General features: G+C 38.3%; 1 protein-coding gene across 1 annotated transcript; it reads right to left on the bottom strand.

Annotated features, from left to right (window-relative positions):
• Positions 1-3335: 3335 nt before the first annotated feature.
• Positions 3336-15963, bottom strand: tpte (transmembrane phosphatase with tensin homology). Its single transcript, XM_041801959.1, has 19 exons — positions 15317-15963; positions 14799-14889; positions 14552-14632; positions 14276-14323; positions 13996-14157; positions 11835-11954; positions 10287-10386; positions 9040-9103; positions 8879-8943; positions 8675-8735; positions 8507-8588; positions 8176-8264; positions 7924-7985; positions 7745-7825; positions 4087-4192; positions 3909-4006; positions 3707-3802; positions 3548-3618; positions 3336-3455 (listed from the first exon to the last, which is right to left on the bottom strand). Exons 2-19 carry the CDS (start codon positions 14843-14845, stop codon positions 3353-3355), a joined length of 1536 nt encoding a protein of 511 aa, XP_041657893.1. The 5' UTR covers positions 14846-14889; positions 15317-15963; the 3' UTR covers positions 3336-3352.
• Positions 15964-16830: the final 867 nt, after the last annotated feature.

The following is a 16830-nucleotide window of genomic DNA, read 5'->3' on the forward strand; positions in this document are numbered from 1 at the left end:
TGCGGGATGGTGTGTATGGATGGAGGAGATAAGAAAGGTACTGGGGAGCCAGAGCATGGAGAGATTTGTATGTGAGGAGGAGGACTTTGTAGTTGATACGGGACTTGATAGGGAGCCAGTGGAGGTGGATGAGGGTCGGAGTGATGTGTTGCCAGGGTCTAGTGCGGGTGAGAACTCTAGCTGCAGAGTTTTGGACGTACTGAAGCCTGTCCAGGGTTTTGCTGGGAACTCCAGACAGGACTCCATTACAGTAGTCCAGGTGGGAGGTTATGAAAGCATGAATGAGTGTTTCAGCCACAGAATCAGGAAGTGATGGTCGGAGTCTGGAGATGTTCTTGAGATGATAGAAGGCAGATTTGGTGACAGACTTTATGTGGGACTGGAAGGAGAGGGTGGAGTCCAGGATGACGCCCAGGTTTCGGACCTCGGAGGATGGACAGATGGAGGTCCCGTCCACATCGAGCATGAGATCTACCTTCTACAGCAGCGCTTTGGGGGCCACCACCATGAGCTCTGTTTTATTGCTGTTGAGTTTGAGTTGGTTAGAGGTCATCCAGGCTTTGATGTCGTGGAGGCAGTTTACCAGGGAGTGGGGAGGGAGCTGAGTGGATGGTTTGGTGCTGAGATAGAGTTGGGTGTCATCTGCATAAGAGTGAAAGCTGAGACCGTGTTTGTGAATAATCTGTCCAAGGGGAAGCATGTAGATGGTGAAAAGGAGAGGTCCAAGAACAGAGCCTTGAGGCACGCCCTGGTTAACTGGGGCGGGGGATGAGTGAGAGGTGCCGATGTTAACAAACTGTTTTCTTTGTTAGAGATATGAGTGAAACCAGGAGAGAGCTGTACCAGTGATGCCAAGATGGTGAGACAGGCGGTCAAGCAGGACGGTGTGGGATATTGTGTCGAAGGCAGCGGTTAGGTCAAGGAGAATGAGGAGGCTGATGTGTCCAGAATCTGCAGCTGTGAGGAGGTCATTGGTTATTTTGATAAGGGCGGTCTCAGTGCTGTGGTGAGTGCGAAATCCTGATTGAAGAGGTTCATGGAGCTCATGGTTGGACATGTGTTGCTGGAGTTGGGCAGCGACTGCTTTTTCGAGAATTTTGCTGATGAAGGGAAGGTTGGAGATCGGTCGATAGTTGGAGAGGTCCTCCGGGTCTGACCCAGGCTTCTTGATGATGGGGGTTACTGAGGCAGTTTTGAAGGATGAGGGGACAATTCCAGATGATAATGAGGTATTGATGATGTCTACCATGATGGGGCACAGAACAGACAGAGATGCTTTCACCAGTGGTGTGGGCATGGGGTCGAGGGAGCAGGTGGATGCCTTGGCCTTCTTGACCCATTCAGCCACTTGGAGAGTGTCCACGGGTGTGAAGCAGGAAAGACGGCAGTGAGGCGGAGGAGCGGTGTCCTGATGTGAAGTGAAATCCTGAGGTGGAGGTCCAGATGAAAGTTGCTGCTGGATGGAGGCAACTTTATCCTGGAAAAACTGCAGGTGCCTAGTGCAGCGGTCGAAGTTGGCTGGGGAATGAAGGTTGTATTAAGTAGATCTTCTGAAAGTCTTAAGTTATTTTGTGACGTAAATAAATGTATCAAACCAAATTTAAAGGGGTACTATTTAGTTATTTAATGATGGAATATAAACAGTCAATTTGCCTCGTCTTAAGTTATTCACAAAGAGACCCCTTTATGTAGAGAAATAACCCCAATTAGACATGGAACATTTAATAACATACCCACATTGTTTTAGATGCATATTTAAATTCTATTCATGAAAGGTCCTTGTTTCTCCAATTCTGTAAAATAATCAAATTGGTTCCACAGCTGATTAACATGTTTTTTTGATTCTTTTCACTACCAAATCTCTCAAAGCATAGTTGTTGCTAGACATGATATAATTATACAAAAATAGCAAGGATCAAATGGACTATTAACTTTTGAGTGGGGCAAATCACAACTCCAGTGAGGATCCTTCAGTTTGTTGGTTTTAGTGCCCCCCTGTGGCAGCGCAATACATCTTATCTGCTGATTTTCACATGAACAGTGGCTCTAAATACAAATCAATCACACAAACCTATTGAAAAAGAAAAATCTTTTGGAGGAAAAATGAAAAATGGGAAATAATAAAACACCTAGATGCATGAATATGCACATTCTTAGGGAACACCTTTTGATTTTATAACAGCATTCAGTCTATTTGGCTAGAAGTTTGTCAAAGTAAACTTGATACATTTTCCCTCTCCTCCATGCAAAATGGCTCAAAAACTGTCAGATTATGGGGACGTTTCCTGCACACAGCCCCTGTCAGGTCATCCCACAGATTTTTTCTCAACAGGATCTAGGGCTGGGGTCTGGCTGGGCCAGTCAAAAATGTTGATCTTCTTCTGCTGAAGAATGTTTTTTTTTGGAGAGGTTGACATATGCTTTGGGTCATTACTACACTGAAAGGTGAAATTCCTCTTTTTATCACAGGGGTTCCAAACTTTTCAGCCTGTGACCCCAAATATTACAACACCCAATACCAGTGATTTAAGTGTACTATGTTGTGTTACATAAAGTTTTTGCACACATCACTTATAGAAAATCCCCCTCCTATGAAATCCTCCCTCCTTCTCTGACTCTCCTGACTGTCACCTGCCTGGGCGGGACTTCAGAGCCAATAAAGGCAGCCAGCTCAACTGTACGATTCCTCTTCAGAACAATGGAGCATTTGGATGTCTTCATAAGTAAACAGTGTGAATGAATATTTGACATGTAAGTTTCCCTTTGTTTGAATTATCTTCGTCACTTTTAAAATGTTTATAAACATTCCTGTAGTATTGTTTAGCTTGGTCAAACTATATTTAAGGTAAGATTGTTTTATAATGTACCTTTGTTTGCTGCATTAATCATGCATTAAAAATTGGTGTTAAGACCGATCCTGTAATCCTATTTCCTTAACCAGAAAACCAGTCAAACTACTGCCTCTAATAAAACACCATCCTCTTCTGATATGCTCTTTGTTCTTATGGACAAACCATTGAGTTGTTATCATTTTAATCCAGTTAGCCTAAGCAACCAGCTTCCTTCCTACCATCAAATATTTTTCATTGCTTATATTTAAGCACAAATCAATGCAGAAATCAACAAATTTACAAGAAAACACGAAGACTGTAATATTGAACAATTTCATATCACACATCCATATCCAGACTACAGTCTGCATCCCTCTGAAACACGCCTTTAGAAATGTAATGCCCTCCCATTCATTTTTGAGTTAGTGCTCAGTCTCTCAACTTCTTCTGACCTTCTAATATTAAAAGTCCCAGCTGTAACGACTCATTTCATAGTGTACATCCCTGTAAAAGGCCTTTTATTATGGTTCTGAGAAGAACATAGTGACGCCAAAGTCCTCTTTGTACAGGTTCCAGGTCTTGGGTTTGTGTGGGTTGTCGAGCTCTTCTCGTGGTAGATGCAGCCTGTTGAGGATAAATCAGAGCGATCACACACAGCAACAGTAAAATATGTAAATGTTTGAGTCGAGTGCTTTGTGAAATAAATAGAAACATACTTATCATCTTCTATGAAGGAGGTATTGAACCAGAAGTAGAATGGGACATCTTCGTACCCTTTAGGAAGACCCTAAAGAAACATTAAAAGCTTAATTAAATGACAGCTACCTAAACATCATTTAACATAGGAAGTTAAAATTGAAAACTAAAGCACTCACAGCACTTGACTCAAACATGACCTTCACATCGCCTTCAACCACAGGCCCATTCTGCAGGCTAATGACTGCTGCGTTGTTCCCCACATCAGGAAACACCTTAGAGGAAGAAGAAGAAAAAAAAACCAATCATAAAAAAGTGCAAGAGATAAAGTATGTTAATCACCAGTTTAAGAACATATCTGTGTGTGAGTGAGAGTCTTACTGTGCAGTTCTCCTGTTTGGCACACACACACTGAAACACCTGCTCTTTCTTCACTATTATCTTCACCTTCAGATCACTACCGTCACCTTTACCCACACCTGTGTGAGACCAAAAGAAGCAGACGTGAGCATTGGCACGAAGATATAACGTTAGGCATGGCTTGTCTGTTGAGTTTTACCTGCTATGGAGTGGATGCGGATGCTCTTGATCCTGAGACTTTTAGGGGGAGGCAGCTGTCTGCTGAACTTGGTCTTCATGATCTCGTAGTAACCCACATACCGGCTCTGTAGATAAGACACAAAAGATCTAAACCAACTCAACTTACATCCACTGTGTACGGTTTTTAAAAGGGACATATTATGCAAAAATCCCCTTTTCAGGCCTTTCTAATAAAAATACGTGCCCCTGGCCTGTCCAAAGTTTCTTTATTTTATTTTATTTTTTTAATTTGGGATCACACATAATAAACAATGATACAACTGGCAAAATGACTCCTAGCATGATCACTGTTTTAAGTCTTTTTTTTTTTTTTACCTAATTTCCAATCATATCTTGATGATATGATACATGAAACAACAGAGATGATAAAAAACGAAAAATATAAGTAAGAAGAAGAGGGGTAAAAAGAAAAAAACTCCCACAAAAGTTCAATTTATAACATTAGAACATGTCTCTTATCTTATAAAACAGGAAAAAATCTTTTCATACAGGTGTCTGTAAAATAAATATGAGTTTAAACAAAAAATGGCGACATACAGTTTGCTTCATACATTTGTTATGTATGTCAACACACATATGATTAAACAGCTGGTTACAGCCAAGTGATCTGATTGGACAAGAGGTATTCCATGAGTGCTGATATACAGAATAACATCAACTGGGACTTAACTTTCTGAAAACTGCCATCAACAATTGACTGCCTTTGTGTTTAATAATCAACCTGATACACCAGTACCACAAAACAGACTCTTATTTTAATGGTTTCATAATGCATCTTAACTAGACAATGTAATTAACTAGCTCATGTGTGGTAACTATAGACACAGAGATAGTAACAGAGTGCAGTAGAGCATTAAGGTCACTTGACAACAAGGTTCAAGGTTGCCTTTATTATCCCTGTAAAGTGTTTTGTTTTGCAGTCATCAGTAAAAAAAAAAAAGCACTATGTGGACAAAAGTATTTGGCCTCACATGTTAATTAGTGAATTCAGGTGTTTCAATCAGAGTAGGAGACAGTTCTGGGATTTTTCCTGAAATCTATGTCATGTCTTTAGTATCTGACACATTAATGTCAAGGAAGGATTTCCTGCACCGGTCCACGAATTACTGAGCTGTGTTCAAGACCCTCAGTGCTGAGGAGGGACACGATTACAGAATCATCAGCAAACTTCATTATACAGTAAGACGCTTCTCAAAGCGGCTTTGGTCATAGTGGCTTCAGCAACTATTAGTGTACAACAGGAATAAGGCGCAAGGACACACCCTTGTGGTGATCCAGTAGGGGAAGAGAGAACATTTGAAAGGACGAAACTAACTTTCACACACGGTGATCTACAAGTTTTCAAAAAAATACTCAGCCAGCATATTAAAGGATTGATGTTATTAATACTCCTTAGTCAACCAGCTATGTTCACTTTCTGGTGAAGTTGTTGTTTCAGAAAAAAGTGAGCATAACAGATTTTTTGGGACGTTTTTTTTTTTTTTTTACCTGTTTTGAGAGGTAGGACAGTGGATAGAGCAGGGATGAGAGAGACGGGAATGACATGCGGTAAAGAGCCACAGGTTGGACTTTAAGCCGTGCTGCCCACGTACATGGGAAGTAACCTAACCAGTAGATCATCGCGCTCCAGATAACACATTTTGATCACTGTATGTGTATGTTATGCACACTTCAAAAGAGAGCAATACGGATAATAAATCATGCAGGTTATCTGGATCATACTAACCTGCTTTTCTTAGCATCGAAAGAATTAAAATTTATGGATATAATTAACTTCAAAACTGCCCAGATTGTATATAAGGCAAAAAGCGGAGCACTGCCAGAGAGCATAATGAGATTTTTTACATGTAGATTAGGAGGGTATAACTTGTAGGGGGAATTTAAGTTTCGAAAGACTGCAGTCCAAACAACGCAAAAAAGCATGTGCATCTCAGTCTGTGGGGTTACTCTTTGGAACAGCCTGGATGTTAAACTTAAAATGTGTAATAACATAAAGAGCTTCAAATTTTGTTACAAGCAGGTATTAATAGACCAATATAAAGAACATGAATCTAAAAGGTAGTTGGGCAAGTATTACAGAAGACATTAATTGATGTAGGTATGTATGTTTATATGTGTATTTACATGTTTTGAGTGTATATATATTTATTTGCTCAGGTACCAAGATCTCATCATGAAGTAACATGAATTGAAGTGTACACTGTGCAAGTACAGGTTTGTATGTGTATATATATTTATGTAAGTATAGATGCATGTGTGCATCTATATACATTATATGTGTATATATATTGGTGTGCGTGTGTAAAGGTAGGCTATGTGTATATATGTACTGAATATGTTGCATTGTTACAGGTAAGAATATAGGTTACTGCTCAGGTATCAAACTTTTTTTTTTTTTGTAACTTGATAAGGCAATGTAAGGTAGGAGCAGGACTTCATAAGCATTGTGCTTCATTCTGCCCCCTCTCGAACAATGCAGGGTTGTGCACATGTATGTATATATGATGTAGATATGTATATATGTATATGTGTATATGTATATAGATATATATATTTTTGCTATCTTTTTTAATTTATGTGTATGATGATGGACTGGCAAGTTGACACAACGACACCGAGCAACATATTTTCTTTATTTTATTTTAATTTATTTTATTTTATTTTTTTGTTATTGTTTGTATGTTCGAGATAAATAAATCAAATCAAATCAAATCAAATATTAAAATAAAATTTTTCTTTAAACAAATGTGTTTTAATCTTCTTCTGTCAGCTCCCTTCTTGGCATTTAGTTTATTTTTTTCAACATTAGGGGTGGTAGATTATACTCAATGTATTGTGGCATTTGCCATGTGAGATGTAAAAAATGACTACTGAAACCATTGAGAATAATTATGTGGATGTTATAAGCCATCAGCATGCAATTCTCTCATTAGTTTTGCTTCTTCCACTGTCTCCAAACGCCTCTCTCTTACAGCAGAGAGCACACACCCCATCCATCCAGAAAACTTTCCTCCATGCATACATGTTTTGGTTTCAGCAGAGGAGGAAGAAGCATGGGAGAGCTGAATGTAAACAAAGCGCCAAGACAGGTTAGTGATGTTAAAGAGGCAGATGAAGAGAAAAAGCACTGAGTCTGTCATGTGGCAGTGGTTTGGATTTGAAAGGGAAGATGAGGAATAAAACACGGTATTCTGTAAAATATGAAGCACGATTGTGGCAGCAGTAACACAACAAACTGCCAAAGACGTCCCAATAATCAGTGATCAACAGAAATGTCCTTTTTTATTCAAGGAAATGCATTGAAATTGGAAATGCTTGGTTAAATCAATGTTACATGCTGTGTTAACTTTATATTTATGCAACTCTCTTGATACCATATGAATATAGTTCATGTCAAATAACTCTAATGGAATCATGTTTTTTTTGTAGGAAAATTAGGCTTTTTGTGTAAGTGTGTTGTCATTTCTACCATATTATTTTTTAATTACACCACTTGGAGGCGCCAGTCACAGCCTTTTGAAATTCCACACAGAATACCTTTGCAGTGTTGCTTCAAGAGAAGTCCTTAAATTGAAAAAAACCTTTACGAGTTTTGCCCCTGAGTTGTTTATTCTTACCTGAGAAGGAGTCTCCACCCCCTGAAACTTGGAGCTCCGACTCTTGTCTGTCCTCCTTTCCCCGAAATACTCCAGACTGTCCTGAGGGATGGACGGAGAAAAGCTTAAGCCAAAAGCCCTCGTTTAAAATGTTTTGCTCTCCTATTTGCTGTTTCTAACAAATACCTGAAGAGACAAACCTGTGCACTCTCAAACTGGTCACTGTCGATCAACCAGGTGCACACCATTGTACCTGTGCGTCCTGTGGAGTCATTGACACATTAAATATTAACTTTGTGTTGTCATTAAACTAAAAGTCAGAGCCACACATTCTTTACTACTATATGACACAAACCTTGTATCTCTATTTGACTTGAGTAATTCCAAAAATAATAATAATAAAAAAAACAAACAAACAAAACAAAACAAAAAAAAAAACACAAGTGCCTTACCTTTACCTCCTTTACAGTGAATGGCAATGATGTTTTTGGGATCAGCAGACATCCACTCCCTCACATTCGCTGTGTATTTCAGCATGTCCCTTCAACAAAACACACCATGATAAAGACCTAAACCTGTAATGGTGGTTAGCAATAATCCTGCAGTTGTATATGTGCTCATAATACCAGCATTATGGTTGTGTCAAAAAAATAAACCTTAATGCATAAATATCCTTGCTAGGATATAAAATAGCCTCTTTTGTAGCTGTAATCTTAAAACAGTGTGATCACAGGATAAAGACTGAGGTGAAACTACAATGACACAACAGAACAAGTGACTCACTCCAATGAGGGGACGTTGTGGTCGTCGATGAACACTCGCTCGACCCTGTAGTGGAAGAACTGGGGGTCATAGCCTTTCTCACCTGGAAACAAAAGGCAACAGTGATATGGTTTCTATAGCGCATGATGAGAAACACCATGCATGTGACACAGGGAGGTGCTGACTTACTGCACAGGTTGTAAACTTTATAGTGGTCTTCATGTTTAGTGTCTAGGAACCTTGCAACTTCCTGCAAAGACAGAGAAAAATGTGGTAAAACACTTGCACAGGTATGTATAAACTTAGAGATACATTAGGCTACCTTTTTTATCTGACAAAAAGCTATGTATGACTAGATCTGAGGATAAAGATAGACTTAATTTTAAGGGTTACCTTGATTGGATTTCTGTACAATGACTGCTTCCCAGAAGAGGGGAATGACATGGCGATGACACGATCTGCAAATTAAGCAAAGGGTGAACTCTGTCAAATGTCTTTTATAATTCAGATGTATTTTTGACACACATGAATTGTGTTTTGTAAGCAGAAATTACCAGTGACATAGGTGAGGTCAAGGTCAAATCCATCCTTCTGGTAACGCCGTTTGTTCTCAGAAATCTGAGTAAAATAGTAAGAAGTCAATCATTAGGAATTAGTAGGTATCTAGATGCCATTAGTATCTTTATCTAGAACCTTGCTTCTCAACTGGTAGTTCTGGACCCAAAAGTGGGTTGCAAAGATCTTTTTAGTACGTACATTTCTTTGTCCACTCTCATGATTTGTTCCATTTCAGGCCCAAACTGCATATTTTCATGAAAAACATTTTTTAATGGTTGAAAATTTTTCAAATATTTCATTTCATTCAGGGGTACTGTCATCATACATTTAACCATATGATTGCTAAATGGATATTAAGTTTTACTTGGCAGAGAGGGCTCTGCTCAAAAGATGCTCCCTGGGTTAGTCAAGCAGCATGCTTTGATTTTCCAGGGAGTACATTGCCAGAAACTCCCATATGGATAGATTTATGACAATGCATACTGAATATAATAAAATTAGTTCAAAGGCAATTAATTCATAGTAGCATGAATCTGAATGAAGGTGCAACAAGCTTTATGCTATAAAGGAGGGGGCTTGGGTGGAGGAGGTGAAGCTTTGCCAGCAGCTGCATGGTGCATCAGCAATAATGCAAGCAGGACGTCATATTTAAATACACTGCTGTGTTGAGAGAAAGAACAGTGATTGGCTGTGGGAGCTGGGAAGTGATCATTGGGATCAGCTGGCCATCAGCTGATTACAGTTTAGCCTTTAGATTAAATGTCTTTTTAGTTTAGTCACATTTTAGTCATTTCCACCCTTTACAGTTTTAGTCTAGTTTTAGATGATAAAAATGAAAAAAAAAAAAAAAAACATTTTAGTCTAGTTTTAGGCCAAACAAAGTCCTCACATTTTAGTCTTAACATTTAATCCAAGCATTTTTTCTCTTGCCTGAATCAGGTACCAAATCATGGTAGTGGGTTCTATGCACTCTACCAAACCTTGGATCCCTGCCTTCTACAGCTGAGAGGCAGAATAGCTATAGATGCATTGTATTTTGACAGATTTACCTACAGTGGAGAAATATCGTGGATTTCAAATATCCAATGAAAACAAAATTACATACAAGTCTATTTTTGGCTAGTCTTAGTCTAGTCTCTCTCATGGAAAATAGGCTATCGAAGAACATTTCTAGTAAATGTTTTAGTTGACAAGATTAACACTGTGCTCAAGAAGACTCCAGTAAACATGATTTTAGTCTCACCATCCTTCTGGTGACCTTCTCTAGCTCTTTCTTCTGAGCTGCTAGTCGGAAAACCCTCACCAGGATGATTATTCTCAGGAAACGGAGGAATGTCACCACCCTGACAAAGAAAGAATATGTTGTATCATAACGCAAAGTTTCAGAAGCAGGACTACCCTTCAGACCTGACCCTCTCATCCTCTTTTGTTCATGCAATCCATACCCCGCTTCCCACCTTTTTAATCTATACGCTTTTTCTTTCTGTCCGTAAGATCCTTTTGGGGATCGTCGTGTCTGGGAGCTACATTGGATCCCCTTAAAAGCTTACATTAATCAATAAAGGCAAGACATTTAAGATAATCTAATTCAGAATCATCATTCTAGTTCATGGTGGTTTGGTCCTTGCTAGTGAAATTATATTCAAATTTCTTGAAGCATAAAGAATTATGTATGCAACATTTTTATGAGGCTCTATGGAGCTCAACCTACAGGTGCATTTCGATGAATTGGAATATCATCAAAAAGTTGATTTATTTCAGTCAGTCAATTCAAAAAGTGGACCTTGTATATCACATCGATTCACTGCACACAGACTGGTATATTTGAAGTGTTTTCCCTTTTAATGTGATGATCATAGCTAATGGAAACTCAAAATTCAATATCTCAAAAAATTGGAATATCGTGAAAAAGCACAATATTGGAGACTCATGGTGTCACATTCTATCTGCTAATTAGCTCAAAACCCCTACAAAGGTTTCCCCGAGTCTTTTAATGGTCTCTCAGTCTGGATAAGTAGCCGACACAATCATGGGGAAGACTGCTGTGTTGACAGATGTCCAGAAGACAATCATTGACACCCTGCACAAGAAAGGTAAGACAAAAAAGGTTATTACTAAAGAAGCTGGCTGTTTGCGGAGGGCTGTATCCAAGCACATTTATGGAAGGTTGAATGGAAGGAAAAATGTGGTTAAAAAAAAAGTTGCACAAGCAACGGGGACATTCAAAAAGTTGAGAGTCGGTGCTTCAAGAGCCACCACCCACAGACGGATCCAGGACGTGGAAATCAACTTTTTGATGATATTCTAATTTACTTTTTTAAGTTATTGTCTAAATCCTTAAAAAATATAAGCGGTAGAGGCCCTTCAACTCCTGGTCTCCACAGTGTACATTATTGCCTTTCAAATTTTAATTTTATTTTAGGGATTTCTTTTCTGTTTTCCGCTTTTGCATGTCTTTGTTGTTCAAAAGGGATAGCAACCCTCTCAGGACAAAAAGTCCCCATTTAAATCAAATCCAGGGTAATTTTAGATCATATTACCATTACAGCACAAAGTAGCACAGTGTGTAATTAAGCATTTCCAATCTTCAGTATCAATGTCTTCAGTTTTTGTTTTTTTCTCAAAAAAATGTGATGCATTACAGAGCTAACCCATTATTTAAAGATTACGTTTTTGAAGTGGGTCACTCTGGTCATGCAACAGAACATCAGTAAGTGGGTAAAAAATGCGGAACTGCACGAGCACTCCTCAGTGATATTAAATGTCTGTAAGTGCAGCTCAAAGTGGGTACCTGGGAATGAGACTGGCTCCTGACAAGTCAGAGAAGGTGTAGATCATGGTGACCACCAGTGTGATGACCACGACACAGGCATCTACAATATTCATCTTGGAGCTGAAGTAAACTTTAAACCTAAAAAGCAGTGAGACTGTTAGCATCAAGCTGAGAAAACAGTAACAATCATTCATCCTGTAGTATAAGCCTGGATATCAAATGGAACATTACTGTGGTAGAAAGTATTTATTCAGTGACACTACACTTCTCTGAGTCAGCAAGTGTCCCAACGTCCCACCAAATACATGCCATACATTTCCTGCTCAGCTTCCTCTACAGAACTTCCTGTCCAACAGCGAATCACTCTTTATTTCTGCTGACACAGAATTCTGGGAAAGTTTGCATCACTCTTTTTAGCAGTTTTTCCTTCCCATTAAAAAACAGTAGATAATCTACATAGAAAGCATGGTGCCTGCACTATGAGAAAACTATGCAATACAATATAAAGAGCGATAAATACACCACATATAAGAGTGCATACACATGTTTTGAGCCTATGAATACTCATACAGTCTCATAGGTCCTATGTTTGAACATTTTTGACTTGCATATGAACCATGGCATGACAGTTTGAGTCTCAACTTTAAAGCAAAGTTATGCTGTTTTTTATAATATGCTTTTTACATGCGATGTGATTGTATCTTGATGATTGATGAGATTGTGACGCAAGATAGATTTCCAAGACTTCTGGCAATAAAGTGTTATCTTATGTCATTAAAATGGAATCAGCAGTGAACTAACATAAATCAGTTTCACAAAGCACAAAACTGTTAGACAACTTCAACAAAATGCAGTACTGTTGACTTTCTTCGGGATAAAAAATGAATAAATATATTTACGCCTGCTGCTAGTAGCATTTAGACAAATAGCTGAATACTAGCTGCTGCAGTAGGACGGTTATCCTTAGAATCCATTAAAATCAGCCATGGTAAGCGCTGCGAAACTTTGTCGCAATAATTTTTACTTAAAAAGTGAAATCAAATTATAAAACCTGTGTTGCAACTGGCAGGATAAAAGCTAACTTACTTAGCTAAAAAAATGAGGTGACATAAGGTAACATCCTGATGCATTTAAGGTCAGGTCAGCAAATTATTGTGTGTTTATTGTGCTCATTTCATCTGTATTTCTGCATGTTCTCTCAAGGTGTATTATTCATGAGGGCCAAACGTTGCAATTCCACTGGTAATGTGGGGGCAAAGTTAAGCAATGTTGAGAACAGTTCAAGCCAGAGCAGCAAAACACAATGAAGAATACTTTGAAAAAAAGGCAGAGCTTTTCTAACTTTCTGTGAAAATATTGCTGACCACAACAGAACAGCTGAGCGGAGGATGGACAGAGCAGCAACAAAGAAGTTGTGGAGGTTTGTATGAGATAATGGCCTACGCCCACCCCTACATAACAGATGCATGAGTATGTGACAGTGGCAGGTGTTGTGTCTAAAACATATGGATCTATTTTCATACATAAAGAGAGCATTAATGTGCCTTTACAGGACTGTCAAATTAATGTCATTATAAAGTGTTAAAATGTAACCTTAAAATGAAAATGTTGGCTTAGGTGAGCTTTGGTAAATAATGTGTTGTTTTCCAGTCTCATCTGACAAATGAAAGAATGATAGTGGTGACAATAAGGACTCCTTAACTGTACTAACAATCATGCATAGACTTTAAGCGACAGCTATTACCCCTTTTAGGGGGAGAAAGGGACTCTTTTGGACTGTAGCTCTTGAAAAATATTTTGTTTTCATTGTAGCTCCTGGACAAGATGAAGTACCAGTGATTTGGCTAACTTGAGCGACATCTGCAGAGAAATTATGTCAAAGCATTGTCATCATAATCAGACATATATGCAGTAGATAAATGCACTCATGCTTAGTGAAAAAAAGCATAGGTTGTTAACATGGAATTAATCTTTTCTTGTAAAAACTTTATGTTAATTGCAAATGCTCATTTCCCTATAATGATCTTATTTAACTGAGAGTTTTTGGCTCCTAGGTAACAACAAACATTACACCTGACAAGCCTCAAAAAGATTAACAAAATGTCTGCAAGACAGGAAAATGAAATTACTGACCAAGCAGTCCTGAATTTACAACTTCAATTTGTAAAATTTGACTCACCCTTCCACATAAATCCGCAGGAGGACATCCAGAAGGAAAAAGAAGGAGATAGTAAGGGACACAGCCTCTATGGCGTTTCCAACATCTCTGCTCTTTGCAGGCAGGGAAAGATCCACAATGACCAGCACAAAGTCCACTATGATCAGTATTACTCCAAATACACTGCAGGAAGAGACAAAAGAAAAACCTCAAGCACCATCTAACATCACAATGACTGTAAAAAATACACGATGCAGTTATCTCTCCTTGTTACCCTCATTTAAACACTTCAAACACTCACCGAAATCCAAAGGACATAACAAAGGGGGATATCTTCTTACGGATATTGCTGCAAAAAAGGAGAGAATGTTAATGTGTTTTAGCACAAGACTGAGCAGAAGCTTGTTTGTGTTTTTGATGGACCAATTCTCCTTTAAGCATCTGCCTTTTTAAAAAAGTTTGATCTATAAAGCATCAGTGCTTGTTCAAACAATTAATCATTAAAACAATAAAGAATGTGCCATTTGAAAACGGTATTGAATCATCATTTAACATTTTGCCATCCTAAAATACTTACTGATACACTGTGTCTGGAAACTCACTCTCCTCCTTCCCATCATCAATCTCCACCATAGCATCCTCCATCTTTGCAATGTTCCTACAGAAAAACAGACATGGATTTGACAAACAGGAGAAAAATCAGCATTAAACGACGCAGCTCTGTGCAAAAGCATTCAGATATGAGGCAACAAAGGTGCAATCATTAAAAAATAAAGCTAAGATTCACTTTATTCTGTTGACATTAGTAAATGCATATTCCTCACCCATTCACTCCTGCATCTGACCCAGGACTGAAATATACAGAGGACATGATGTTTGTGTCTTCCTCCTCACTTTGTCCTGAACGTGAAGTCTCTGCATTAGAAATTGTACAATGAAAATCAAACTCTTAAATTTTGAAGCAAATGAACAAATGTGAACAAATATTTACAGTCCAGATATGCTTAAAGGACTCTGCACTTTTGCAAAAAGTTTCCAAAGTATTCCAATCAGCATGCAGGAGTTGGTAGCTCTCCTTGGATAAATAAATTACATGGCAAATATTTTTCTCACGAGGTGTTGATGCAAAACCTACAGCCAAGAATGTGGCTGAAGAAAGTCAAGTCAGCACGAATTATTTTAGCTTTTAAATATAAAAACAGCCATCTAAATTTCAAACCAAACCCCCCTCAGTTCCTGGGTATATCCTTGCCAAACATTTTCCCCTCTGTCTTTCCCTCTTCGGTCCATCTGTTGACCAAATTAAGCTCGAAAACGAGCAGTAGTGGCATCGTCGGCTTACCGTTTGGAATGTCATCCGTAAAGTTATACTGGAGTTCGTCTTGTGACTTCTTCTAGTGAGGATAAAGGAAGAAAGCTCAAAGGTTAACCGGGTGTATTTTTTTCTGTCCATCCACTGACTCTTCGGCGTTTTGCAAACGTAGCGGTTTCAGACTTCCTGGACCTCTCTGTAAAAAAAATGATTTTTTTTCCCCCTCTGTAACTCCTCTTCTCTTCTCTCAGCCCACAAACAGACCGAGACTGACCGTAATCCTCCGCTACAGAGCCGTCAGCTATTGTTAGCGTGAAAGTAAGACAACAGTTAGCTGTAGCGTTCTCTCTCGGCTTCCTCTACTCGTTAACATCTGGTTTTAATTTATCACGCATTCCCAAACGCCAGTCCTATCCTCGTTTGTGAAGTTTAACCACGGCTAATGCATTACAAATATTAAAAAAATCACAGTAAAGTCAAGAACACCAGCTTGCTGAGTTACATTGTTGCTAAAAGAGTAACAATGAGGGAGGAAAAGATAACTGTTTAGACAAAACCGTCAAAGGAAATTGCTAAATTATGGAAAAAAAGGTGTCAAACTTTGCACCACTGTTTAAATAGCTTGAACTGTAGCGGCCCATAAACCAATCTGTATTTAAAACGAATAATAATCCATAATTATCCCTTTGTATTAAAGGAAAAAATCACAAATACTGTCGAAATATTACAGGCCATAAAAATACTAATTATAATCTAAAAGCTTTTCTTTGTTGCCACCTACCACCAGTGGGAGCCAGAGGGCAACCTGTTGCTTTGTTTTACCACATCATTTTATCTTCTGACTTTTTGATTTGATAAAGTGAGAAATTTCTGGACATTATTCAAAGACATTTTTCAAAAATCCCTCTTGATTTAAATTTTTTTTTTGCTTATATTTCAAATATTTGGTAATTATAGTGTAGGCCAGTGATTCTCAACAAGAGGGACTTGACCCAAAAGTGGGTCGAGAAAATGTTTGTCAAAAAAAAAAAAAAAAAGAAAGAGAAGAAAAAAAACCCCAGAAGCTAGAAGTACAATACGGAAGTACGGAAGAGTATTAGGGCCACTGAAAAAAAAAATTTTGAGACAATTTTTTTTTTCAATTGTGAGATTAAAGTCAGAATTCTGAGATTAAAGTCAGAATTCTGAGTTTAAAGTCAGACTTCTGATTTTTTTTCTCAGAACTCTGACTTTAATCTCAGAATTCTTACTTTAAACTTAGAATTCTGACTTTTTTCTCATAATTCTGACTTTAATCTTAGAATTCTGACTTTTTTCTCAGAATTGTGACTTTAATCTCAGAAATTGTGACTTTAAACTCAGAATTCTGACTATTTTCTCTGAATTCTGACTTTAATCTCAGAATTCTGACTTTAATCTCAGAATTCTGACTTCTGACTTCTTCTGGCCTAGTACAATCAAACACACTGGACTAAAGTGTTTGACCACACCTGTTAATTATTGAATTTTGGTGTTTCACTTCAGTTGTGCACCTAGCCATGCAG

Source organism: Cheilinus undulatus, linkage group 12, assembly GCF_018320785.1.
Source record: "Cheilinus undulatus linkage group 12, ASM1832078v1, whole genome shotgun sequence".
In the NCBI taxonomy this organism is placed as follows: domain Eukaryota; kingdom Metazoa; phylum Chordata; class Actinopteri; order Labriformes; family Labridae; genus Cheilinus; species Cheilinus undulatus.

Excerpts from the sequence above, each read along its gene's own strand:
- tpte (XM_041801959.1), bottom strand. The coding sequence starts at position 14,845 with ATGTCCTCTGTATATTTCAGTCCTGGGTCAGATGCAGGAGTGAATGG. Across the intron at positions 14,633-14,798 it reads TCAGATGCAGGAGTGAATGG|GAACATTGCAAAGATGGAGG; the intron begins GTGAGGAATATG and ends GTTTTTCTGTAG. Across the intron at positions 8,736-8,878 it reads TGTACAGAAATCCAATCAAG|GAAGTTGCAAGGTTCCTAGA; the intron begins GTAACCCTTAAA and ends CTGTCTTTGCAG.